Genomic DNA, 27282 nt, shown 5'->3' on the forward strand with positions numbered 1-27282 from the left:
GTGTCAGAGTGTCAGGCTGGCTCCCGTGAAGAGTCCTCAAGCCCTCTCTCTTTGTGTGTTGACACCTCTTAACCTCGGTCTATCATCTCTCACACTCACACACTCCACTTCTATTGACACTCGCTACCCCGCAGCTCTCCGAAGACCCGCGGAGAATCCACTGCAGTGATTGTCCAAGTGAGGGGAGCCTCGCAGCCTGCAGAGAAGAAAGGATTATATAATGCGCCGACATACAGAACAACATGATGTGATCGGATTTTGTGGTTGTTTGGTTTCTTTTCCCTGACAGTTCTGGGAGGATAAAAGAGGGAAAAATGACAGGGGAGATTAATAGATCAACAAATTGAACAAATCTGTCAGCCCTTGACAGAAAATGCTGAATCTTCACATGCCATCAGTTTGTAAATGGATCTCTCCCTCTTTGTCTTCTCGTGCCAGGAAGTGATCGGTGTCCACCACTGTCACAGGCTAGTGTAAGTGGGGTCAGGAGCTCGGGGTCAACTGAGAAGAGGTCAAAGGTCATAGAGCAGTGGGTCTTGTTAAAATACCTTTTAGCCTCCTTCAGGGATATTATTTAATGACTCTAGGAATAGGTTAGGTTCCAGAATGACTGTTTTGTGGTGGAGACCGGATGATATATGTGTTCTGCTTTATGCCAGATGTATATTCATTACCCTTTTTAAAAAATCAGGATGCAAAGGAAGTGCTGGGAGGTCAAGAGGGGTCACATGTAAGAGGTCACATACATATGTGTTTTTCTGGAGTACCTTTGTTTTGGAAGATGCACCTTCCTGGAAATGATCATCTTATATAACACCTCCAATGGTTCTCAGCTTGTGTATTATAAGACAGATAAGGGGATTTCTTTGTGTCGCTAATTAAAATCTTCAGGAGCTCATCTTGCACAGCACATTTTTTCCCCCTCTTGAACTGTCGCACAGGCTCTACTCGAAGAGGCTAGCGCAAAACTGGGTTGTGCTGATCAATATATTGAGAGACATTTGAATATCAATACAATGAGCATGCTGTCGTCCATCTTAATTTTTAATTTGGTGATAATAAGTGTATTAATTTTCATAACTTCGATTCAATAGCCTTGGAAAAATGAGCGATGGTGGCCCACTTTTTGCGCGGCGAATATGCATCTCTCTCCACAGTGCTGCCATTGATCTCTCCTGTGCCGGTTCTCCCCTCGCTTTGTCCTCCAGTCTCTCCCTCTTTCCTTCCCCTGAAACCATTGCACTGTAAAATTCATCCTTATACCACATTTCAGCAAGCTCACTGTGCACACTACCTTTTATCAGTCCAGAACTGTTAAATTAATAAATTGATATTGACGAGCTATCAGCTGGGGGGATAAATTATTTGGGAGCACAAGGCTAGGGTCACATGACTTTTAGTACCCACGATTCTGTAATTATTCCCCATGAGAAGAACCTCGGTGTGGTGCCCCCCCACCCCACCCCACCCCTTTTAGAAATGAACAAACATGCATACACACTATCACATGAAGAACTATAAATATCCTCACATACAGTGGATTACATGGGCTGTGGGGATACTGATGATCATTACTGCTATCATAACGTCATGATACAGGATGTTAGCCTGTCCGAGATTGCATTTCATCATCATGGTTTACACAAAACTGAAGTGAAGAAACCTACAACGTGTATTGAGTGCAAATGATAGAATATGGAGCCTTGCGTTGCCGCGACATAAAACAGGTTTCTAACGTGCAATGTAAAACAGTGGGAGGAACCAACTGCAGCTGATGTTCTTTGCTCTGTAACAAATGCAAATGAGAGGTGTAACCTGGGAGGGAGGTGAGCGCTACATAGGAAGGGGGCAAGCATGTCAGAGTGCCAATCATGAGAGTGCTCTTGTTGCCCTCCGGCCAACTGCTGACCTTTTGACCCTGGCCATGGCCTAAATGTCAGAGGTCACCGACCAGGGTCAGTGCAGATCACTGCAGGACCCTGGCCAAGGATGCATCGCCATGGCAACACTGCTCAGTATAGGAGGAGAGATGGGGGTGTTTTGCATTCTGTATGCTGAAATCATGCACACAAACACGCACTCTGCTTGTGCCCCAACTGGTTTCCAGTGGACTAACACACAGCTGGGCACAATTCAAAAGAAGGCTGGCACAACCACTGAGCAAACACACTGGTTGGTCACATCCACATGAATCATTTGGCTGGCTATAGAGGCCATATTTTATCTGCCAAGATGGCTGCACAACCCTGCCATATGCTCCACCACAGAGGTCAAAGTGTCACTAGAAAAGGGATGTATCTGAGAATGCATTCTTTTCGTTTAGGAATAATACCAGTGGGGAAAATAGCCTATGGATTGAATTTCATTATAAAACAAATAATTAATCTTATACTAATCTTGCTTAATTTCTACATATCTTAATTTCAACAGGAATAACTGAAAATGACGATGGGCTAAATAAAATTTAAAAAAGAACAACTTACCTCTTACATGAAATGGTCGAAAAAGTGGCGGAGATATTCGTTTGCACCTTGCGTCATCTAGTGGTGGAATCAGACCTCTTCTTGGCGCTGCTGCTCGGCTCCTCAGCGCGGTAAAAGAGGGTGGTAGTGGTGGGGGGAACCCAGCTAGTCTGCTTTTGTCTCCGGGGAGCTCCGGTCGATGCCTCGTCCCACCATATGTCTGATCGCAGCTGCCAATCAACAGGTCAACGCGACCCTGGGGAGGCAGACACTGGTGGGGAGAGATCAAACACTGGACCTCGGGGATGACAGATGCAGATGGAGGGGGAAAAAAGGCAATAAAACATTGCTTCAAAGATGGCAACGGTGCACTGGGAGGCAAATTATTGTTAACAGTAATCTGCAGAATAGCGCCTCGCATTCTGATCGATTGACTATTATGGAGCCTTTGAAGCCGAGGTAACGCCAGACTATTGTTCATGGTGGGACACAACCAGAAAATAGCAGCAGGTTTTGGTTCAACTATAGCGCTTCCTAAGCCTTAAATACTACTTACTTCTATGCAATCATGCTTTCTAATAGACTTGCAATTTGGTCTCCTCCAGGCTTTGGGCCTATTGAGTTATTCATAGGCCTCCATTCAGTTGCAGTCGCTGCACGATGAAACGTTCATTTCTGAGAAAAAAGGCAAATAATGAAGTGGAAAAAGTCAAACAAGTTGTAAATATTTCATTTAAAAAATCACCTGCTTGTCTATTAATTGCTTTACTGTCTAATTAGCTTTTTGAGGAGTGGACTAAAATGCTCTGTTTTACCTTAATCTTTAAATCTAAAATCTAAACTAATCTAAAATTAACTTTAATTAATCAGGATCAGAATCAGCTTTATCTGCCAGGTATGTGTACACATACAAGGAATTCGGTTTGAAGTTGCTCTCAATGTAGTACTTATGCACAGAACAATTTACAAGAAGAGACGTACAAATAAAAACAAGGGCAATAAAGCTTTACAAAGACAGGTATACATAAACATTTAACTATAATAAACTTAGTGAAAAAATAATGTGTATAAAGACTAACAACATACACATGTAACAAATAAAAATTTGTACAAAACCAAAAAAAATAGAATAAATATTGCATAGAATATATACATAAAGTAGTTGGTTATGTACAATAGCCTATGTGCATGTATACATGCCTATATATAGTATATACAGCATGCAGGATTTATATTTGATAGTGATGGATGAAATGTGTACTAGTTAAAGCACAGTGTGTATTTTAAACCTTTGGATCTACATTTTTTAAAATTATTATCAAGCGTTTTATTATTTTTAATAATAGTTTTCAGAATATTGAACAGGCCAAAAGTACCAAAAGAGCAACATCAGTCAGACTAAATCAAAATGAAAGAATGGCATACACACAAGTAAGTGCTATACCACAAACCAGGGTTTGTGCTGAACACTTGAACTGGTTACAATTTTTGAAATGAAATAGAAGCAAGAAGGCCCTAAAACCGACAATAGTCAAAGATGATTTACTATCATGAGATGTTATAGGGCTCTGCAGCTGTTCACTGGTCTAAAGTCAGGTCCGGATATCAGCCAAAGACCACATCAGTTAATTAAAAAGAATCTTGGAGACATGCAAACATGTTATTTTAATAGTAAGACCAAACAGAAATCCCCAGATGTCAAATCAGACAATTAAATGTTCCTTTCATCATTTTTAATTTTTATACATTTTGTCAAGATGTCAGATGTCAGTGCTATTATTTCAAAGAATTATGGCTATATCAAAGTTTTAGCTTTATTCTCCAAGTCTTTTAGTCAAGTTATTTGTGACTGTAATATGTGTATGTGTCGTCAGCTGTAACACAGTGTCACTGAGTGAATGTCTTATAAATCTAATACAGGCGTCATGAAGACAAAAGCAGAGACACTATAGATCCTATGATTACAGTGAAGTTATTCACTTAATTTTATTCTAAAAAGTGTTGTGTTTACAGTGCTGCTAGTGAAATATATTACACACAATGTGAGCTAAGCTGAAAACAAGTCAATCTGTAAAACCCTTTTACCTGTGATCTATTTGCACGTACAGGCTCCTTCATCCTGTGTTGCGTGACCTGTTTTCTGTTGAGTCTAGTCAAATCAATGAGATACATGTAAGCTAAGGAGAATCAGCTTTGGAATGCTGCTGTAAATGTATTAAAACACGGCCATAATGTTGCATCGCCATCTCAGCAGGACTGATCTTCTTAGCTCACTCTCTGCTAATCAGGAACAAATCTTTGTGCTTTAATCTACGGCCCCCTGCACCCTTCCGCCCATCCCATTAGATTAACAAAATGACATGCACATATGAACACACAAAAACACACGTGCAGAGCCCATGACCTCAATCTCATTCTCCTAGAAAGGATAGTTAATTAGAATTTGGTGCGAGTTTGTTGAGCATAAGTGATGTTATTAACAGCGTTTCTGTGTGTGTGACAGGAAAAAGGTTTTAAGGTAAATCTCTTTCAGTTGCTTATATATTATCAATCAATGAGCTTCACACTTCACACAAATGTTGTTATTTGGACAGTTGCATGTGTACAAAGTGTGTGTTTCAGCAAGAGTTTTAGGAGTTTAGGAGTATGTTTGTGTGTGTGTGTGTGTGTGTGTGTGTGTGTGTGTGTGTGTGTGTATTGTAAACTCTTACATGTGGATGTGTTTGTATGCCTGTGTGTGTGTGTGTGTGTGTGTGTGTATAGCAAACATATGCAACCTCATTAAAGCCTTAAAGCTGGTGAATTGAAGAGGATTTGATGCAGAGAGCAATTCATGGGAATTAAGCAAATTAGGTCTCCAATTAGCTGCTGACATTGAATAGGAAGATTTGGTGAACAAAAATTAATTAGATGGATTTGACATTGTTCTAATGAGCATAGCCAGAAAATTAGTTTTTGTTGTGAAGAGCACACGCTCTCGCTCTCTCCCTTAAACTTTATCCCTCAGACATATTATTGTCTGTTTAGAATCTAATTTCACATCAAATATTGCCTCATTCAAATATTCAATAATTTTGCAAATAAGAAGCCCACATGAGCGGAGACAAACAAACTTCCGAAAAGTCAACGTATGACCTAATCCTCTTAGGCTTGAGCACGGTGGATGTAAATGCCAACCTTTGCAAGTCAGAGAGGAATTTCACTATTGATGTGAGAGCCGGGCATGGAAAAAATTTACTTGATTCTTATAATGGCAATATTTTAGAGTCATCTTATGACTGAAGAGACAGTTTCAGTTATTTATTTTAGGGTGTCTCTTTAATTATATGTGGCTTTTATCATTTAAACAAATCACACACATAAATCTTAATAAGGTATGAACTTTATTGATTTTGACAGTGACCCTGTGTTCAGTGTAAACTTTAGTATATCTTTCATTATTTCAGAGGGGGTATGTTTCTGCCCCGACTGGCTCCCCTTCTTAACACTGAGTCCCAAAAAAATCCCTCGCACCTCTCTCCAATAAATCAGCCTCCCCTCCCTCTCCCTGCATCCTTCCCTTTCCTCTGCTGCCTTCATCCCTGACTTCCCGTGGTCATCCTCTTTCTGCAGCAGTGGTTACAGATTACACTGTGTGATAAGCTTCCCCATTTCTTGAAACTATTTCGGATTGCTCAGATTATCTGGCCTCATATCCTCGGGAGTCGGCTTTGGAAAGCCCAATTTTAGTCTCTTAAGGCTAAAGATTTTGCATCCCGACAGCTTTGACTAATTAGCATCTAACACCGGGTGGTATTTTAGCATTGGGCTCACTTTTCGTACTATCTGCACGCACAGGCAAGTGCGAGCACACACACACACACACACACACACACACACACACACACACACACATACACACACACACACACACACACACACACACATACACACACACACCCACATACACAAAACACAATTGAGGCAGCTGATTAAAAACATCACAAGGTGTTGATTGAATTCATACAATTTAATGAGATTATATACAAATTATTTATTATTATTTTTATCCTAAAAATGTTCAGAATACAAATCAAAGTAGTGCAGTAGCTTCATACACTTTATTTAATTATTGAACGTACTAAAATCACTTTGCCTTTAGATTGCAGAATATAATTAACATTGTCCAAGTCCACTTCAAGTTTAACATCACCTAATGATATGTTCATCAGCAAATAAGACCGTATACCTCAATAATAAAACAAACTATTCACTGTCAGGGTATAGAGGCACGCAGTCCTGGGTGGAGCCCCACTTGTGGCTGCACACTGGACCACGGCCAGTAGAGTCTGGGTGCCAAGCAGGACAGAGGGAATGTTTGGGCTTGAGGGCAGCACCAACAGGTCGTTCTGTGGGCCCGCGCAAGGGCGGGGTAGTAGGGGGAGTTTAGGGAGGAATGGTGGAGCTGTCCTGCCACCCTGCGTACTCTCCGCCGCGCCCTCCGACAGTGGTAGTCCCCGTTAGAAAAGTCCTGGTAGTTTGATGGGTGAATCGCCCAGAAGTGGCCTTTACCGTTGTCACTGCGGCCTGCTTTGATGAAGCAATCGTTCAAGGACAAGTTGTGACGCACGCTGTTCCTCCAGTTTTTGTCCTGTTGGAGCAAGAAAAGAAAAGAAAGCTGGTTAAAACCCAAAACCTATAAGTAAGCGTTAAACAGAGTCACCAATTGAAAATTAACATAGGTGGCCGTTAAGTATCACTGATCCTCCTTAGGATGTCACCTTGTCCTGTTGTTGGCAGGATGCGTGATTCCGTGTCAAGACATTATATGATTGCAGTAAGAGACAACACCCTAAGTTACCTTTTTAGCACGTCAAACCAGTGATCAACTTTAATCCATTAGGCTACGTCCAATCTGTTGTTGCACCTGGTGAAGGCAGAGGCAGTTTGCAACCTAGCAACAGGATTACTTTATTTGTGAATTTGCCAACAAGAAGATCATCTAGTGTCCCTGCGAGCACCTAATTGCCTAACCACTCAGACAGATTACCTGCGCCAAGTAGGTCGCTTCACTTGTGAAAATGGCTGCCACATTATTTTTTTCAGCAATTGAATGAAACATGCCGAAGACGTTGGGCAAACGCGCTTTCTCGTTATCCGTTTCATGATTGCCTTAGCAGTAGCTGTGATGAGTTAATAAAGTACAGCATGATTCATTTCAAAAGAGTCCCACAGACAGATGTCCCCTCACATTATCAATCCATTTGACTTTCTGAATTCCTCCGCAACTACAACTATTGTTTTCTCGCAGTGCCATACATGTTAATCTCTGCCCGCTAGGTAAAAAGAATAACACAAAAAAACTGACTGACTGAACGTACCTTACTCTTGAAGTAAGGGTAGTGGTCCATGATCCACTGGTAGATGTCACATAGCAGCAGTTTCTTCTGCTCTGATGCCAGGATTGCCTTGGAGATGAGTGCAATGTACGACTGGTTAGGTTTGTCCGTAGACTTCTCTGGGCTGCTGGTGGTGGTTACCTCCTCCCCCTCCTCTTGTTGCTCTTCATCCCCCTCCTCTTCTTTGACTTTCCTTTCTTCAGTCTCTGACCTCTGTAGCCGCTTCTCCTGTATCTCAGCGTGAATCTCCACCTCTTCGGGTTTAGGATTCTGATGATTTGGCATGTTGTTCGCTATCTGCTCTGCTGTACGACTTCCTGTCGCTTCTTCTTTGGAACCTTTGACTCCTTTATTGAACAGAAGATAGTCAATAGTGAAGCTCAGTCCCAGCCTTTCTCTGCCGCCAGTGCGGCTGCTTCTGTCCTCCATTGTCATCTCTGAATTAAGATACCTCAGACTCATTACAGAGGTTTAATTGGTTCCAAACTGGCTGTTGAATTAGAATCAGGTGATAAATTAAAAGTGTCTCTCCCAAAAGTCTGCTCAGAATTTGGTGTCTGAGTTTCAAAGCATGGCTATTTTGTTTTAAAGTGCAGGACCCTTCTTAAATTGAAAGCTTCAATGCCCCTGGCTTCTTCCGCCGAAGTCTTACTGTTGACAAGATCACAGATAAAGATGAGCCTCTCAACTGTTGTTAACCTTGACGCGCTAACGAGCAACACAATCTTAACCTGTGGAAATGACGTCAGTCTATAAGACTAAATACGGCTACTTTGGTTAGCAACAAATTTGAATTTAATGTTCACGCTGACGATCAAAAATACTTTCTCAGTATCCAACAGCCTCCTCCTGAATCCTGAAAGAGTTGTGCTTCACAGTTGTGAAGGTGACTCTATTTATATGACTGTGAATTTATCCCTCACAGAAAGGGGCAAAGAAGGCACAGGGGAGGTCGAGGTAGGGGGTCTCAATTGAGGCGGATTATTTTTATTAACTGAAGCAAATCTTTGTAATTACGGGAGATTAAACACTCAAGATTTAGTAAGACGTGGTGTGCAGAGGATGGATGCTGTAGAATCAAAGGCCTTTTAAATGCCAGTGTTATCCTGTTAAAGTTGTTTTGTCCATGGTAATGGTGGCCAAAGAATTACTTCAATTACCAAAGAGCAGTAATTAATGGGTCACGTTTAATGTTTTGGAGACAAAACACATTCAATCTCTTTATATTTTGGAAATAGCACGAATGTACTGTGCAGACATTGATAATCACTACAAGGTAACAGAACCGTAAAGCATATGTGTGAAAACTCAAATGACTTGCTGTTGTTAAATTGCTGTTGTAGAAATTACCCTTTTGTAATTTGTGTCTCCTGTGACTAATTCTTGTAAACTATTTTTATAAAAGACACTTCTTGTTACTTTGTTAATAGCCACTGGAAATGTTTAAGTTTGTTCATTCACAAAAAAATATGTGTTTTTTCTGCTTGTGAGTGAGTTCAACAATTATAATCTCAGATATCTTATAAGATCCATTTCAGAGATCAAAACTGAAAGCCTCCGCACTACTACATTGTAATGTATTATATTGTATTATTTAATTGTGTCATATGTATTCATGTGTTAGGACTCTACTACAGACTTTATCTCTGTGTTTAATTAAACTTTACTTATTACATTTTATAATGAGTGTTTTGATTTGCTTTCCTCTTTGTATTTGTTTACAATCTACAGAACACTTGACTTGTATGTTGTTAGTCAGTGTTATTTTTTGTATCTATTTTTCATCTACTTGTATACTTTATTTTTACCTATCTGTGTTCAGCTTTGTTTTCCATGTTTCTTGTTGTATGTCTATTTCTATGTTTCTGTTAACTGTTCTGTGTGTATGTACATCATGAGAAACTTATAACTTGAGTCATGTGTACACATACATTGGCCAATAAAGTTGATTCTGATTGATTGTGATAATATTTTAATGTCGACAATGCATTGACGTCACTTTTTTTTTTCCTATGGTTATAGCTGGAAGTAGTATAGTAGACTTGTTTATGTTGTTATGATACACAGTTCAAATATCTCCACATCAGACCCTTGTGAATTACACTTTTTGATGTTGACATGAATTGTGGGTTTTATATTTACACTGTTGATGTAAAATGCCATCATTTCAATAATTTAAATAATTTGTTCTGTGAACTGAGTTTTTACAATGAAGAAAAGACAAAGGTCCTTAAGTGTTTTTCACCAATTATGAGGATTAAAGCACCTAATCCATCTTAAAAGGTGGTGTTATTTCACCACTTGATTCCCAGTGTACCCAAAATCCACCTTTAATTTCCCCACAAGTAAGATCAAAGTCATATAAAACATTTATAAAATTTTCAACACCACAATTCATAACTGAATAACATTGCAAATGCAAAATATTCAATGTCCATTAATGAAAATGTTATGTTTTGATGTTAAATATTATTTAAATATGTGGGATCTGAAACAAATAAAGATCTAGTTTTAACAGTGTCTGTGTGCATGAGTTTATACTGATGGGCGTGTTGTATATTGAACTGTCAGTTGTAGAGATTGAGACCCCCCCACACTCACACACACACACACACACACACACACACCATTTTACATCATCACACTAGCCCAGATAACAGTAATAGTACAGTATCTGGATAGATCTGATAATTTTCTGTCAGATTTAGTGAGAGACTGATTTAAATGACAGGTGGGTCAGATCATGGACGATATTGCCCTCTTCTGTTTAAATAATATAACATGTAATACTGTACATACACAGCAGAGAGCACTATGCTGCCTTTATATTTGCAAGTGTTATTGTATTATATAATGTAATAAGCTATATTAATTGAAAAAAAAAATAGCAGACTGCATTGTGAAGAACTACCAAGCTGCGATTTGGGTCAGCATTTGTGAACTAAATTTAGACAGCTGTATGAAAATAACAGGATCCTATATTTCCAATATCCTATTTATTGATAACTTATAATCATAGATAACCTTTTCCATCCAGCAGCATGGCGGGAAAAACTGCTGTCCTTTTGAATACACAGTTTTGTTTTATTGACGTTTGACATTCAAAGTAAAGCCAAAACAAAACAGACCATGTAATTACACGATACTGCAATTCCTTCAATTGATTTGTGTGTTTCCATGAGGCTATTCTTTGACACATATGAGGTGCTTTTGGAAAAGCAGGGCTGGATCACAGGGAGTATAATTGTGTCTTTACCATACCCCCCCCCCCCCCCCCCCCCCCCACACACACACAATTTTGCTAAAAGCGTGACACAGTATAGTATTTGTGTTTTAGACGGGGTATGACTATTGTTAAACTTTGACGTGTAAGAGTATTTCGTTCATTGCTAATTTGAATTCTGTTATGAACCTAACCGCAGACAAAGCATTAACTACACATCTCACGGCTCGGTGCAGAACCTGTAACGGAGTATTTTGCTCGGACGGGAACTGAACAGACCATGCGACCCAGTCCACTTGACACACCATGCTTTACATCGACGTTGAATTTAGTCATTTTTTAAGACACACATTCGCAATACCTCAATACTATAAAACCAAAACATCATGGGTATTAAAAAACTTTGACACGTGGTATCATTAATAGACACTGGGGCCTATTCTGGAGATGAGACCTGTCTCTTAGTGTTTTTAAAAAGTTGTACTGTAACTTTAAAACACTGTGGTCCCTCCCAGTTTGTATGTAGCGCTTCGGAATCTGGTTAAAACCGCGCTGTGATTGGCTGAGGCCATCCTTCTATCAAAACAGGCGTTGCGTTTCATTGGTGAAAGACTAGCCGTCGTCTCTGACTCTCGCGGTACTGCTGCACGAAGATGGCGGCCGAACTGGTGGAAGCGATGGCAAGTAGAGCTGGGCTAGCTTTGGTTTGATGGGAGACGGGCGCGGGAGTGTGGTTTGAAACTCAGCCCGGTTGTGGGGAAACTGGGGGCTTTGTACGAATACAGTCTAGAGTTTGTACTCTTACAAATGTAGCATTTTACATTCACGACAAAACGAACTAGATTTTGCTGCTAACGTAGCTAGCCTGCTAGGTGGTGTTAACTATGCAAGTGCGTTGGTTTAGCTAGCATCATGCTGGCTCTAAAGGAAGACACCGAAAATGAATGATGCGACCATAAAACACTTTGGGGTTTTCTGCTATCAAGCTTCTCGGCGCGTTACTATTTGACGTTATTTGGCTTAAATAATGTCGGTACGTAGTTAACGTTAGTTAGTTTACGGAGCTGTGCACCTGTCAAAATGTCCAGATGCCACGATTGAATACCAAAAGCCCAGCCTGGAGTGAAGCTAGCCTGCCGATTAGCGCTCGCTTTATCGGTAATGTTCAAGTGAGGCTAAAGAAACCGCTACGCTGCTGACTTAATGGCTGCATTTTTGCACTAAATGTCCATCAGAATCTCGGACGGTCGCGTTATTGTGAAAATGTAATCTAGATACAAAGCAGTTGTGTCACTTGAGTCCGACTCAATAGTGTCAGACAAAGCTAAAGCACGTTAGACGGATTGGGTTTTTCCACTAACGCTAACAACATTTGTGTACAAATAAACTGGCCCTTTTGTCTGGTGTGGCCTGTCCTGAAATAACCGATTCCACTTATTATGTAAGTAACGTAATTGTATACAAGTTCAGTGAAGCTAATCGAAATGTGAACTGATTATGGCGAGTCAATCGGACGATTGTCCCCGTGGCTATACTTTTATTCACTGTATTCAAATAGTAAACCTCTGCTTGATATGATTTAAGTTTGGTTGTCACTGCTGGAGAAACGAGTTCGCCCGTATGGGATATACTGTAATTAAACTGCATTTTATAGAAATTGGTTAGTTTTATATTTAAGATGTATTCTATCTCATGGGACTGTAAACAGATCTTGGTATACTTATAAACATCGCACAAGGCAAGCTATACCAGTCTCTATTTTAAATAAAGGTTTTCCCATATATTTTTAATTGTTTGTTCAAACCTGTCTTGTTTAACATTTCACTTTAAATCCCAAAGCTAAACACAGTCCAAGTCTATTCCTTTACTTTTCAGGCTTATACTAAGTTATAGCTGGATCGTGTTGTTTCTATCTGTCCTTACATGACAATGATTTGTGAATGTAACACAGTGATATGCAGAGGTGCAGTCATAAGAACATGAGAATGAAAATGACCAGGCCATTATGCAAGTGGTCAGAATTAGGGGTGGTGTGAGTCCTTGCTGTAGCCAGCTAATTACGAGTCAAGTTCAAGCCTCTGTAGGATTAAAGTGACTAAAGACAGAAGCTAATTTTAGCAGGAATCCACCTTTTGAGCCACTGCTTCATCATCATCATCATCATTAAATGCTGCATATAGGTTAATTGTAAATAATTGTATGGAGGCTGTCACATGCATATTTATTAGCAGGGTTATTTGGTGAAGAACTCCCACAGGGAATTAAATAGTTTGATTCATTTGGACCTTTCCCATCAGAGCATGTTTTAGAACTTGATACGTTTTATGGGGAAATTCACAGAATATAAACACAGGTGCTGGAAGGTATTTTCCAGCGTCAGACACACTGGTAGACAATGATGTTTCCTCACGGGAAGTGATACTTTTAGAAATTTGGACTGCGAATAGCTTCAAAACAACGGCAACAATTTAGGAAAGAATAAAACATGATAAGTTGTGAATTTTGTGGGGAAAAGTCAGAAGTAGAAGAAATCCAAAACCATTAGCACTGTGATAGAAAATGGATTTGTATTTCAATTAAGGGTCAATACGCTGTGGGTTGAGTCTTGGCCCTCAAAATGAGTCTAGACTTAAATTCATGGCGTTGTCACTGAAATCTTTCCACGTTTATAAATTTAATTGTCTCTGTATTGTGTTTCTTATCTTTTTGTCTTGTCCTCTCTGTAGAACATGGTCAAAAGTTTCCGGGTCTCAGACCTGCAGACGCTGCTGGCCTCAATGGGTCGCAGCAAAAGCGGGCTGAAACAGGACTTGGTGGGGCGTGCGCTGAGGCTAGTGCAGACCGAATACAGCCCAGAGCTTCTGAAGAACGTCAGGCAGCTCTACGAGTCACGCTTCCCCAAAACATCTGGCTGGCTTGCGGCACGTCGTCCAGAGGGTGTCCCAGTTGCCTACTCCTCCCTCAGTTCTTCCCCCACTGCCACCTCTCAGGGCGCAGACTACCTCAACGGCATTTCCAAACCGATCCCCACACCTGCAGCAGAGGTCAAGCTTGTGCCGCTGCCCTTCTACCAAACTTTAGAGACACTGTTGCCACCAACAGAGCTAAGTGAGTGCATATAGTTACACGTATCTGTAGCCTTGTATTGAAATCGGTCGTTTCGTAGAAATGTTATGGCCTTAACTAAACAAGTCAACTCCATATTGTGCTGATTTTGTGATGGATTTTCTCTACACATGTATACAGTTGCCCAGAACAATGAGAAACTGCAGGACAGTCAATGCATATTTGAGTTAACACCAAACCAAGCAGACCAGGTCAGAAATGCAAGGTAAGACAATGCAAAAATTCTCCCCAGGTCTGCACCGCTAATATTAGCTTAATTTACAAACTGTAACTTAAGCTCATTTTAATTTGTGACCTTTTTTACTGTCTTAGTGAGATTCGTCCTGGAATGAGATCAATCCAAGTGGTTCTTAGGTAAGTTTCCACCAATTCACATTGAAACTTTGAAACATTGATATTTCACAATTATTTGGATTGGAATGTGCTGGTTCTGCCAGTGACTGTGCTGTTAATCTGAATTTATCCCACAGATGAGCAAGGAAAATAGTTTACCACGCATGTGCAAATAGTATTTTAATCTCCCCCATAATCTACTTTCAAAATTGAATATCTGGTACTTTAATATGAACAGTCTGGTTCTGAAGCACTGAAAGACATGACAGATTCTGTCATGCTGATTAGCTCAACAGTCACACATTCTTACGATAACCTTTCTCTCTCGTATCACTCTCTGTTGCAGAATCTGTTACACAGACTCCATTGGTGTTCAGGAGGACCAGTATCCTCCCAACATTGCTGTCAAAGTCAACCAGTCCTACTGTCATGTGCCGGTGAGTTGATTCACTTGCCAAAAGACAAGCCCCGCATTCACAAACATGGCTAAAGCTGCGCTTTTGTTCTGTTCCCGTTAAAAAAATGTCCTCAGTCAGTACTGTAAGCCATTTGTTTTCAAGTACGGTCACAGGTTTGGGTGTTACTGTCGGACTTACTGCCATTTACTAGCATCATAATGTATGGTAGTGATGGATTATTCAAGTTAATGCAGGTGGATGTTAACTGATGTTAAATTCCAGCTGGCACTCTCTGCATGGCTTACAAACTGCTGTAGTGTCATGTGTTCAAGTGCTGGTAGGAAGCTAAAACATCCAAGATGAGTGTCTTGCAATGTTGTGTTCATAAGGTGTGTCATCACAATTTTAAACTGGAAAGACAACAGTCCGAAATCCGTGTTTATGAAAACAAAAATGGGAGTTTGGCAGCTTTACGATTCAAAAGGCTGCTGTTGAAAACTCAAGTCTTAGATGCTCAAGCTTCAAGCCAAATGTAGTAGCGGTGGCGGACAACACAACTGCATGAGACACTGTGATCATTTACTGTTTAATTTAACAGCTCTACAGTTACCATATTACTTAGTAATAGATGAGACCAACCAAACTGTGGTGTAACGGATCGTAGTTGATCCATGAGCTGTAACAACCCCCGACCCCCCGCCAGCACAGTACATTGCAAAGTTTAACCATCATACTGTGAAACACTGCCGCTGTTACTTTTTACAGTAATGCATCTGTAAATCTCAATGCAGAGTTGCAGTTAAAGCCCCTCTCCAGCCAGTTTTAACTGCCGTTTTTGGTGAACGTTCTTTCTCTAACAGAGAATGGGGGTGTGGTTAATAGTCGGACATAATACATTACCATGACAACCAAACACTGACCGGCTGGAGTGTTCATTCACGATATGCTGTGTTAACATCACTACAGTGTAAAGTTTAGTGCACTTTACTGTCTGGCAGGAGTAGCTATTACTTACCCATGATAGAAACTAGTGTGCGCGTATCAGCTGTTATCAATCATACAGTCGATGGTCCTGTCACGCACTGCACACGATAACTCCCACTACGTTTTATGGTGCGCTTACTTTACCGCGGGGGTTTGGTAAGTGCCTCCCCTGATGCATCGGTAAAACAGCAGTCAGTAAAATGCGTGTTGCAGACTGTATATAAGACGGTGGCAGGTGAAAGTGCGAGGCGTTTTCTGTCATCTGTTATCCAACACCGCACGCACAAATGCCATAATGAAAATGAACACACTAAACCAAGAGGAGGAAAACAAAAAATAAAATGAAGACCCTCTGTTAGCCTACTTTCTGCAATAACTATGCTAGCTAACTACACCTGGTTAACTACAACTTAGTTAACTTTGTTAACTTGACTAACTAAACTAAAAAGACAAACTGACAATCAGACACAGCGAGACATACCTACTGTAAGTTCTAAGTAAATTACATGATAAATTGGTTAGCTAGCTCGATGTCTATCGGTTTGATGCTCTGACTTGAGGCGTGACAGTTTTTTAACGAGGCATGACAGTGCGCCTGCGCAAGCTTGAAGATTGACGTATGACGTATTGAATTACTATAGTCATACGTCACCACCCCGTTTTAACAACTAAGCAACTTTTGCAACTTTGAGCACAAAATTAAGCTATTTGTCAAAAAATATTTGGCGAACTATGTGGGTAATCAACATTGTAAGGAAATGACTCAGAAAAATATGAAATATCATAGAAATGTCAAAATACACTGGAGGAGACCGAAAAGACAGTCAGTTTGCTGGTTTAAAAGTCGTCACTTTCGCCTCATTGAGTGAAAGGCTGTGATTTAGGGCATTTTTACACTGGGCATGCTTGTCATCATGGAAATGGATCATAAGATTGTGATGTTTATTGCAGGTTCAGTAATATCTGCTGCCTTCCCTTTGACACACGGCTCCGCTCGCTCACTGGAGTAGCTCCGGTCTCTTTGCCCGTCTGCTGCATGGGCTATTACTCATCATGTGTAACTAATCATATAGTGCTGTGGACGGGACATTGAGCGAGACTACAGAGTGGTGACTACAGACAGAGAGGCATCTACATCAGAGCCAAAGTAGCACATTGTAAAAATAATTTAACCCTAATCTTTTTTTTTTTCCTGATCCGACTGTAATGTGATCCAAACCGTGACTATTGTGATCCGTTGCACCCCTACGACACAAACATGACAAATATCAAATAATTCCTTGTAGCCAGTAAGAAAGCTGTAGATGGAAGAAAAATAATGGAGTACGTCAGCCAAGTTGGAGTAGATAAACTGTAAATTAAGTGGAAAGACAGAGAGACTGGGTTTCTCTTTGAGTCTTTGTATTGATCAGTTTAAGTATTAGACAAAAATATTAGTTAATATTTCATACTGTAGGAAGAGAATGGGAAGGCTTGTATGATGTTTGGTGGCAACACTTGGTCTTCCCTCCCACCTCTCCTTTCCTGTTTATCGTTTGTCTTCTTTTCTAGTTCAGCATACAGGTGTACATATTTCCACTCTGTGAAAATGGAAAGTGAACGATGAAGAGAATGTACACTGCTCAAAAAAATAAAGGGAACACTTAAACAACACAATGTAACTCCAAGTCAATCACACTCCTGTGAAATCAAACTGTCCACTTAGGAAGCAACACTGATTGACAATCAATTTCACATGCTGTTGTGCAAATGGAATAGACAACAGGTGGAAATTATAGGCAATTAGCAAGACACCCCCAATAAAGGAGTGGTTCCTATGCTTCCTGGCTGATGTTCTGGTCACTTTTGAATGCTGGCGGTGCTTTCACTCTAGTGGTAGCATGAGACGGAGTCTACAGCCCACACAAGTGGCTCAGGTAGTGCAGCTCATCCAGCTGTGGCAAGAAGGTTTGCTGTGTCTGTCAACGTAGTGTCCAGAGCATGGAGGCGCTACCAGGAGACAGGCCAGTACATCAGGAGACGTGGAGGAGGCCGTAGGAGGGCAACAACCCAGCAGCAGGACTGCTACCTCCGCCTTTGTGCAAGGAGGAGCAGGAGGAGCACTGCCAGAGCCCTGCAAAATGACCTCCAGCAGGCCACAAATGTGCATGTGTCTGCTCAAACAGTCAGAAACAGACTCCATGTGGGTGGTACGAGGGCCCGACGTCCGCAGGTGGGGGATGTGCTTACAGCCCAACACCGTGCAGGACATTTGGCATTTGCCACTGGCGCCCTGTGCTCTTCACAGATGACAGCAGGTTCACACTGAGCACATGTGACAGACGTGACAGAGTCTGGAGACGCCATGGAGAACGTTCTGCTGCCTGCAACATCCTCCAGCATGACCAGTTTGGCGGTGGGTCAGTAATGGTGTGGGGTGGCATTTCTTTGGGGTGCCGCACAGCCCTCCATGTGCTCACCAGAGGTAGCCTGACTGCCATTAGGTACCGAGATGAGATCCTCAGACCCCTTGTGAGACCATATGCTGGTGCGGTTGGCCCTGGGTTCCTCCTAATGCAAGACAATGCTAGACCTCATGTGGCTGGAGTGTGTCAGCAGTTCCTGCAAGAGGAAGGCATTGATGCTATGGACCGGCCCGCCCGTTCTCCAGACCTGAATCCAATTGAGCACATCTGGGACATCATGTCTCGCTCCATCCACCAACGCCACGTTGCACCACAGACTGTCTAGGAGCACCTCATCAGGAGCATTATTTCATTCATTCAGATCTAGGATGTGTTATTTTAGTGTTCCCTTTATTTTTTTGAGCAGTGTATATCATTGTTATGTTAAGAGCAAGTGTGTTGTTATTTGATTTGGAAAGTACAAGGACTCCCTTAGTGGAATCCACATAGTCCCGCCCTTCTAATAAGTTTAGCTGGGTAACTGTGCTGAATAAAAGGCTCCCCCATACCTTTTGACATTGGCTGAGTTTGTAATGTAATAAATGTGGCGTAAAACCTGACATTGGAGGCTTCAAATTATTGTTTTGGATGTATGGATAAATAAAGACATATTTGCATGTGCAGAGCAGAAAACAAAAACACAATAGGTGAGAGTGTAATGTAATATTCGCATGCAGCTTGCTCAGTGCTCTTCCTTTAGTTTTGCTCAAGGAGAACTAAGCCCTTACTTCCATTTCGCACAACTCTTTGCCAGCAAGCAGCTCTGTCTTGTGTCTTTTGCCCCACAGTTTAAAAAAATGACTGTGCATCTGTCACAATGTAGAGCCCAACAACTACTTTGTCTTTTAAACTGTATCTAAGCCCTACAGAGGGAATTCTGATGTCTGTCATTTAAACAAACATTTTGATTTAGATAATATATTGAATAATTTACATTATTGTTTTGCATTGTGTGTTTACAGGGCTATTACCCATCTAATAAGCCTGGCGTTGAACCCCGTCGTCCTTGTCGTCCTGTGAACATCACTCCCTGGTTGCATCTCTCCAATGTCACCAACAGAGTCACTGTCACCTGGGGGAACTTTGGCAAGGTCAGAGTCTGATGCTGAATCTCGCATTTTGGCAAAGCTCAGGGAGGTGGTGGCAAGCACAGGTGTCTTTCACTCAGAAAATCTGTCCAGCTCCTCCTGACAGATACACAGTGCACCAGTACCAGCTGGGACCTGTAGTTCTTGAAGTGTTTCATGGGTCCCACTCATTTGTGAATGGTTTAACTGAACAAGAAAGCTCTCAATGGCCAAGAGCTGAACTACTTTAACGAGCTTCTTGACTGTTGTCTCTAAAATTTGGGTCCAATAAACAGCTCGAAGGCTGACACTCACCCCTGTTGGTACCCTCTCCTTTAGAGGTTTTGTGTAAACCAATTAGGGATGAGCAACATGAAAGTTGAAAGTAAACAATAAGAAACCGTTTAATGCATGCTGTTTTTCCTTGTTTTAATAGTGTTTTCTTTATCCCAGAGTTTTGAGGTGGCCCTATCACGATAGCATACAGTAAGCCTGCATAAAACCCGCCTGAATAGCTGAGTTAAGAAAATCTCTAGTCTTGTTTAAATTTTGTAGTGTTTCCTAAAATGTTTGAGAGAGGAGTGCTGGTCTTTACAGTATTTTGACACCCTCCTTTTATCCACCGCATGATTGAAATACTGCTGTTTTAAACAGACAGCAGCGTGTGTGTGTGTGTGTGTGTGTGTGTGTGTGTTGAACCTAAGATGATTTTGAGGCAAACCAACCATTTTTGGGGTTGTTTGATGTGGAACGTGAGAATAAAAAATTGATTGCTCAGCGTACTTAATCAATGCAAGTCCATAACCTTGTGGTTGGGGTTGTGGGTATTTCAGTCCATCAAAATCTGGTGGTTTTGTTAAGAATAGACATTTTTTTAACGTGCTCCTGGTGTCTAGGGAATTATAACAAGGATACAAAAGATAGGGAAAATTCTTTAATAGAAAGAATTTGCTGTGTTGGGTTTCCTAAGATGTGTGACTTTTGTAATTGACCCATATAATGTAAGAGAATATTTTGCATTAAATACAGTTATATAATCTGGAGGGCTCTAAAAGGTAGATTTCTTTAATTCTTCTAACATATGCTGAGAATGGTGAATCCAAGTAGATCTTACTTTCCATAATAAATATAGGGTTATGTTTCAGTTTTTTTATTTTTTAGGTTCACTTTGTGTCTTTGCTCTGTTGGTAGCCTTTAGAAATAAAATCAAGGACGGCTGGACTTGGTTAAAGATTCTCTGAGACTTTTCGCTCCTCATCCAAGATGCTTCTTCAGGTTCTGATTGACTGAATCCCAGCTATTTAACCTCTGTGCAAAACGTCTTTAAGTATCTTCAACGAAGTCCAGTTGCCCTTGATTTAAACCCACCTTGGATTACTATGACCTGGATGACTGAGAATCTTCAGACACCTTTTTGAAATATGTTCTCACAACCTGTGAATCTGTGTGTTTCCAGCGGTACTCTGTGGCAGTGTATTTAGTGAGGGTTTTCACTGCGGCAGACCTCTTCAGCCAGCTCAAACTCTGCTCTGTCGAGAGTGCAGAACGCTGTCGTGAACGCAGTAAGTGTTACCTCTGTACTCTGCCTAAGTTCTCTTTGAAATCCTAAGAATGGAATGAAAACTACACACTCCATTCAATCAAGTCACTGACTTGAACTTTTTGTTAATGCAATTTTGGTAGGACTGGATTGTGTTTGATTTCACACATTACATTGTTATCTGAACCTCTTATATCACTTATGATGTTTTGTTTGCCATTTTATCCATAGTCCAAGATAAACTACGTTTTGACCCAGAGAGTGAAATTGCGACAACAGGCCTGCGGGTTTCTCTCATCTGTCCAGTGAGTATGCATTCATCATAATGCCTGACATATTAAGATGTGGGTAGGCCAGTCTTCACTGTCCTACACATTTTCTATTTCAGTTGTTCTGGCAAGTTTCACAAATTCATAAATTTTCTAACTGTCTCTCTCTCCCCAGTTGGTGAAGATGAGGCTCGGTGTGCCGTGTCGAGTTTTAACTTGTGCTCATCTTCAGTGTTTCGACGCAGTCTTCTTCCTGCAGATGAATGAGAAGAAGCCCACATGGACTTGCCCCGTCTGTGACAAGCCCGCTCCCTTTGAGCTGCTCACTATTGATGGGTAAGGAGACAGAGGCATGCTCTGACTTGTCCCACCCCTGCAGCACCATCTTCCTTTTAGTAAATTGTGAAAATTTACACTCGTAATTTTAGCTATCAAGCCAGCTTGGGGTGAATAATTCAAGCTGTGCAGATGTGGGGGCATTTTAAGGACTCTTGATGCATGATGTTTTCGTTGTAAAAGCTTTGAATGTTTTGCATGGCATAAGAGGGGGGTTATTTCTACGCCTGCGGTCAGGTTGTATTCCAAAAGGTTTGATCCTTTAAATGGGCTTTTTTGTTGACTCTTTGATTTACGTGATGTAGCAAGGCTATAATAGAAGTTGAAATCCATGTAATCGTGGGAGTCGAGGGCTCAACACTTTTATTTCTACACAGCACTCATTGCTGCAAGTGATTCTGAAGACACCTACAGTCATTTGTTGACAGTGTAAAGTGCTGTGCAGGTGCAAAATGAATGAATGTATCCATGATCAGTCTGCTGTTTCATTTTGTCTTTTCTTTATGGTATTTCGTCACCAACAGAATAGTGAATTAATCATGCCATAGGAAAAACACAGATGAGCCTGCAGTCCTATTTTATCCATGTTGATAAAATATTTTCATCCACAACAATTTGGGCGTGTAGTTTCCTGACAATTCTAAGCAACTCTCACAGGCACTCCCTTACTTTCACAAAGACTGAAAGCATTGTGTTACAGTTTGGCGTTGAGGTACATTTGCATTTTTTAATTTAAGCTTGGATTTGAAAGTTGTTTTTTTAACTGATCTCTGTAGGTGTCAGTTTCAACAGTTTAATTACTGAAAGTTTATAGTGCTGTTTTGTAAAATATAAGGAATTAATGCAATTTTCAGTTGATAATAAAGAACAGCCAAGGATTCAAGCCTATTTTGTTGATTTTTCATCTTAATAATGTTTGAATTGAATGCAAAACAGATTTCTGGTGCGAAATCTGTTTTGTGAGATGACTCTAAACAGCAGTATGCATTTCAGGCTGCTATCTGAGATCCTGAAAGAGACGAGTGAGGACATTGAGGAGATTGAGTACTTAACCGATGGCTCCTGGCGACCCATCAGAGATGAAAAGGAGAGGGACAGGGAAAGAGAACGCAGCAACACACCGGAGTATCCTGTTGTTGATATATGTAAGTGTCTAACCCTGTTAATTTAACTTCCACAATGTGTGGATTTTCTTTTTTAAGTCCCGTGTATTAGTTTCCTTTTGTGAATCACTTTATAAATCAATTTTAAAATGGCCTTTATGTCTGCAGGCATTCCTGAGGCAAACGGTCACTCACCGGCCCACAGCAGCACCAGCCTGACGGGCAAATCTGGAAGCAGTTCCGTGGGGATGGCTGGAGTCACAGGAGGACCTGCTGTGGCACCGGGAGGAGGTGCAGTGGTAGATCTGACTCTTGACTCCTCCTCTGAGGAGGAAGGTGGCGGGGCAGGAGGCGACAGTGAGGACACTGAGGACAGCGCCGACAGTCCTGCCCCAAAGAGGGGCCGATACAACTACGACAAGGACCTGGTCACTGCCTACTGACCCCACAGCTCTGTCCCCTCATAAACTGACACACACACAGAGACAGAGAGGCAGGGGGCTAAAAACTCGAGGACAGGAACACCGTAATCCACTAAATGCAACGACCCTCCCTTACGCCCCAATCGTCAGAGCCTTTCAGCAGCTCTGGTTTATATCCAGATAAAACAAACACACTTAACATGCACTGTTAATGAATCTTGAATCTAGAGTGATTAGGATTCCTCCTTGTACTGTACACCACTGGAAGCAACTCTAACTCTCTTTGGCCAACCGTCACCTTGCAGTGAATATTTGTACCGCCCTGCCTCTACTAAAGAGACTGAATGGATCGAGCACTCCACCCCTAACCCCACCCACCTTCCTCCCCTCTTTTCAGACTACTCCCTCTCTACCACCGCATCTCTCTTTGTATTTGACTTGGAATTACTGGCTTTTTCAGCCGTTGGGCGTTAAATGTTTGCGTCTGTGATTATTGTCACATTTGTGATGAACAGGCAAGTTGAAAACGGAGGCTCCTCAGAAGTTTTTGGTAGAAGGTCAAAAACAACTAATGGAAAGAGCATGGATAATTTGGGGGAGGACAAGGCAGAGATATCTGGAGTGTGATGCAAATTTAAACCTCTCGCATTGTGTTATTATTTCTTTGTTCAGAGAATGAATTCAAAGCTTGAAAAGGTTTTTTCAGGAATTTATCATTTTTAGTTATGAAAGGGCAGAACACAATACTGGCCTCAGTGTGTGATGCTTTCCATTTTTATTTTGTCCTTTAGATAAAGAGAACCTACCTCAGTCATAAAAACTTAGCAGACTGACCAGAGACTAGTTTAGAAAGAAGCGGAGGACAGAAGAATTGAGTCTTTCTGAAGCCAATTTTACACTGGAGATTTTTGTTGTTTTGTTCTAATTTTTTTTTTTATTCCATGATCCCGTGCAGCTCTGTTCCCCCTGCAGCAACAAAATCTTTGTTGAAGGCCGAGTTAGTTTGTGGATAACCGAGCTAACTGTAGGTGTCAGTGATGCAACAAGGTGTGGGTGGAACTTTACCACTCTGTAAAACATCACTGCAGTTATCTTATTATAACAGGATTTATTGGGGTTGATATCAGCATTGTCCATGGAAGTCATCAAAATTACTGTACGGCAGGTGTGCCATCGCAGATGGATTGTAAGAATTCACTGACAGGATATGGTTACGAGATTTTGGTGCCTTTATTTTGTCGAGTGGTGAGGATTGGAGCTGGATGTTTTAAGGCTTGCTGAGCTTGACAGCAGATGATACCCCAGTCTGAGAGAAGATGTTTTATTTCATTTAGGATTTCCTTGGGTGTATTGGATGTGGTTTTTTTTTTTTTTTTTTTTTTACCAGTAAAAGAAATGGACCGAGAAGCAGGAAAAAAAAATCTGCGGGAAAGAACAAATTCAGAAGTGCTGTCATCCTCCCCCCACCCCCACATTTTGGTGACCGTCTCTCAAAGTATCATATTTATTGACTTGCTATACATTCTCTTAACAGTTAAATCTACATAATATTTGGCTGTAGTTCTGTACAGACAGGAGCTATTAGTTGCAGAAAGCAGGATGCCTCTGCTGTTGTGGTTTGATTGTTGGAATTGGTCTGGGCTCATGGCTGTGCTGTTGATGAATGCTCCTTATTTTTATTTTTTTTCTCTTTTCCTCTGAATGAATCTAACCTGGGTCAAAGCACAGTTCAGAGTACTTTTCTACGTTGGGTCCAACATGTCTGACACAACGAAACTTAATCAAGTGTCAATAAGTGCAACCCCACCAAGCTTAAAGTCATTGATTGGATTACAAATGGGCCTGTCTGGAACAAGTGGATCCGCTCCAACCAACAATCCCCCTCGGCCTGCTTTCGATGTAGATAAGGTCACATCTATTGGCTGGAATAGAATCGGACTTTAATTGCTACGTGCTGTAGGCCTACAACTAATATTCCTCTGCACTTGCACTAGTGTTGTCGGTATGTGATTGCTGCTCCTCAGATTAGGATACTCGGGCCGCATGTGCAGGCGTTGGGTTTGCCTAAGGCCAGCTGCATTCGCTTGAAGATGACAAATGGTTTTGCTGTGTTGTTAGAGCTGTTTGCACTTTCATCTGATACTTCATCCTGTGTTTATGGCTTATTTCTTTTAAAGGCATCATGTAGTGAGTACTAATCAAGGACCCCGACCATTGTGATCAGTTGTGCTCAAACATCTCGTGGGAATCAGAAAATGTGAAACTAGAAAATGCGGCTGTCCTACTCTACTGTGAGAGACTTGGGAGGGGGGGAAAGTAGTGACTCAGATTAGTTCTGCATTGTATGCTTCCCTATCTTGTCATCCCTTTGTTGCGGTTAGATTATCACAGAATCTGGTTTTCTTTTGCCTTTCTCAAACACACAGAGAAGTGACATTTACACACTGATCCGGGGCCTCACTGTTGCAAGTACATCCTCTGACAGGTAGAGTCAAATATGGTCTTCCATTTTTCTCCTCCTCCTTTTGACACTGATATAACTTACAAAATCAATATACTGGTGAAAAATGTTTGATAATCAATACAAAATTGATTGATGGCACTTTCTCAGTTATACATCAGTCTGCCCCTTAAAAGGATCTTCATTTATGAAGTGCTTTGAGGCAAAATAATGTAAGAACTCTTGATAGTTGTCATGAACTAGGCAATTTGTATTTGTAAGTAACTGCTATACATAAAAAAATTACAGTTAATTTGTTGATGGGTATAGAAGGCCATTATTTGAATTCTCTTTGCCTTATGGTTAAAGATGAGAGGTGGTGCAGGTTGCTTCTGTGGAACTGAGCCAGATGTGTTTGCAGGTTGTTTGGGAGCTGGAGAGAGCTGAGGGTCTGGTCTTTTTGTAGTGGCATCTCTTATAATAATGCATATGGTAGCATGGGCAGAGGCTTACAATCCATGATGTAAATGTTTTGTTTGTTGTGTTTTTTTTATATGTTCATATTAAAAGACAATAAAATCTAAATAATATTTTATTAAGCCTTGAATTGCCTCCAGTTGTTCCTATAGGCAAACTGACAATAAGAAGCTGTTGAGGGCAACAGCACCTGAAGCTGATGCCACAGAGGACTGGAAGGACGGGTTAAGGTGGAGATTTTTATGTCTTGTACCAAATGCTCAGATCTGGGGACACATTTGATGCCTGTTGAGGATAAAACTGTAAAATTTAAAATGATCGTATTCTAACAGCTGTTATTGACGTGTGGAATTAATTAAAATCAGTTCTTAAATACATGTGTGCCATCGTTTTATTTGGAAAAGCGTATGCATTCAGCCGGACAGGATCCACGAGGACACATGCATCTCATCTTCCAGCATCGAAAACATTAGTTTTCTTTACCTGAGGTTGATCTTAATCTTTCTTGTGTAAATTTAGCCTTCTGTGAAACTGAGTCACTTAACTTTCTTGGCGTCGTAGTTAAATTTTGATTAATTTGGGAGGGGGGGATTAGGTCCTTATTAGACAGCAGACAGTAACTGACAGGAAATGTGAGGAGGAAGGGATGAGTAACATGCAAGGGACGCTGAACTCGAGCCAGGAGTGCTGCGACTTCATGGCCAGAGCCTTAAACTCCTTGGCCGCTCAATGTGGATCAACTGTATGATGACTGCACGCAAGCAGTCCTCTATTAATTCAAATATCTGTTGAATATATGTTGAAATATTCTGACCATTTCTCAGATGGCAAAATACTGGAAAAGTCAAACATTGTATTTTGAATATAACCAGTAGACATAAAGCATGAAGTGTGAATTAGTAAGCCAGGACCTGAAAAAATCCAAAGCCAAGAATTCTTTTTGATAAGAAATTTTTACAATTTTCTTTCCTTTTTGTACATTATATCTGGTTCCCAGTGAGCCACGATAGTGTGACCATGAGCCAGCATGAACAATACCAGGACCCTGAAAGTGAAGCAGCTAAAGGGAACTGTGCTTTTAATACTGTGATATGTCAAAATGTCTTTACTGGAAAAAGCCTGACAACAACATATACCATACATGCACTCTGGGTTCACCTGGACTATGCTGTCTCTACAGCAGTTGACAGAACACCACAAGGTCCATTTAGTAGTTGTTTCAGAAATAGATTTATTTTTTTATGTTTGTTGTTGTGCATTCAAGTTCTGACAGAAATATA

The 27282-nt window shown here is 41.0% G+C and overlaps 2 protein-coding genes across 3 annotated transcripts; one reads left to right on the top strand and one right to left on the bottom strand.

Annotated features, from left to right (window-relative positions):
- Nucleotides 1-6717: 6717 nt before the first annotated feature.
- Nucleotides 6718-8302, bottom strand: foxq2 (forkhead box Q2). The gene is made up of 2 exons (XM_046050820.1): nt 7823-8302; nt 6718-7092 (listed from the first exon to the last, which is right to left on the bottom strand). Exons 1-2 carry the CDS (start codon nt 8300-8302, stop codon nt 6718-6720), a joined length of 855 nt encoding a protein of 284 aa, XP_045906776.1.
- Nucleotides 8303-11658: 3356 nt separating this feature from the next.
- Nucleotides 11659-26377, top strand: pias4a (protein inhibitor of activated STAT, 4a). 2 transcript variants are annotated; one of them, XM_046049880.1, is made up of 11 exons: nt 11659-11743; nt 13790-14171; nt 14310-14394; nt 14502-14543; nt 14869-14959; nt 19311-19439; nt 20872-20977; nt 21187-21260; nt 21400-21560; nt 22554-22705; nt 22832-26377. In XM_046049880.1, the coding sequence occupies exons 1-11, from the start codon at nt 11717-11719 to the stop codon at nt 23104-23106; spliced, it is 1524 nt and encodes a 507-aa protein (XP_045905836.1). In that variant the 5' UTR covers nt 11659-11716; the 3' UTR covers nt 23107-26377. The 2 variants fall into 2 exon arrangements, with proteins under 2 accessions (XP_045905836.1, XP_045905837.1); XM_046049881.1 differs by lacking the exon at nt 11659-11743 and adding an exon at nt 11849-12504.
- Nucleotides 26378-27282: the final 905 nt, after the last annotated feature.

The sequence above is a fragment of the Micropterus dolomieu genome, linkage group LG05 (assembly GCF_021292245.1).
Source record: "Micropterus dolomieu isolate WLL.071019.BEF.003 ecotype Adirondacks linkage group LG05, ASM2129224v1, whole genome shotgun sequence".
NCBI lineage: Eukaryota > Metazoa > Chordata > Actinopteri > Centrarchiformes > Centrarchidae > Micropterus > Micropterus dolomieu.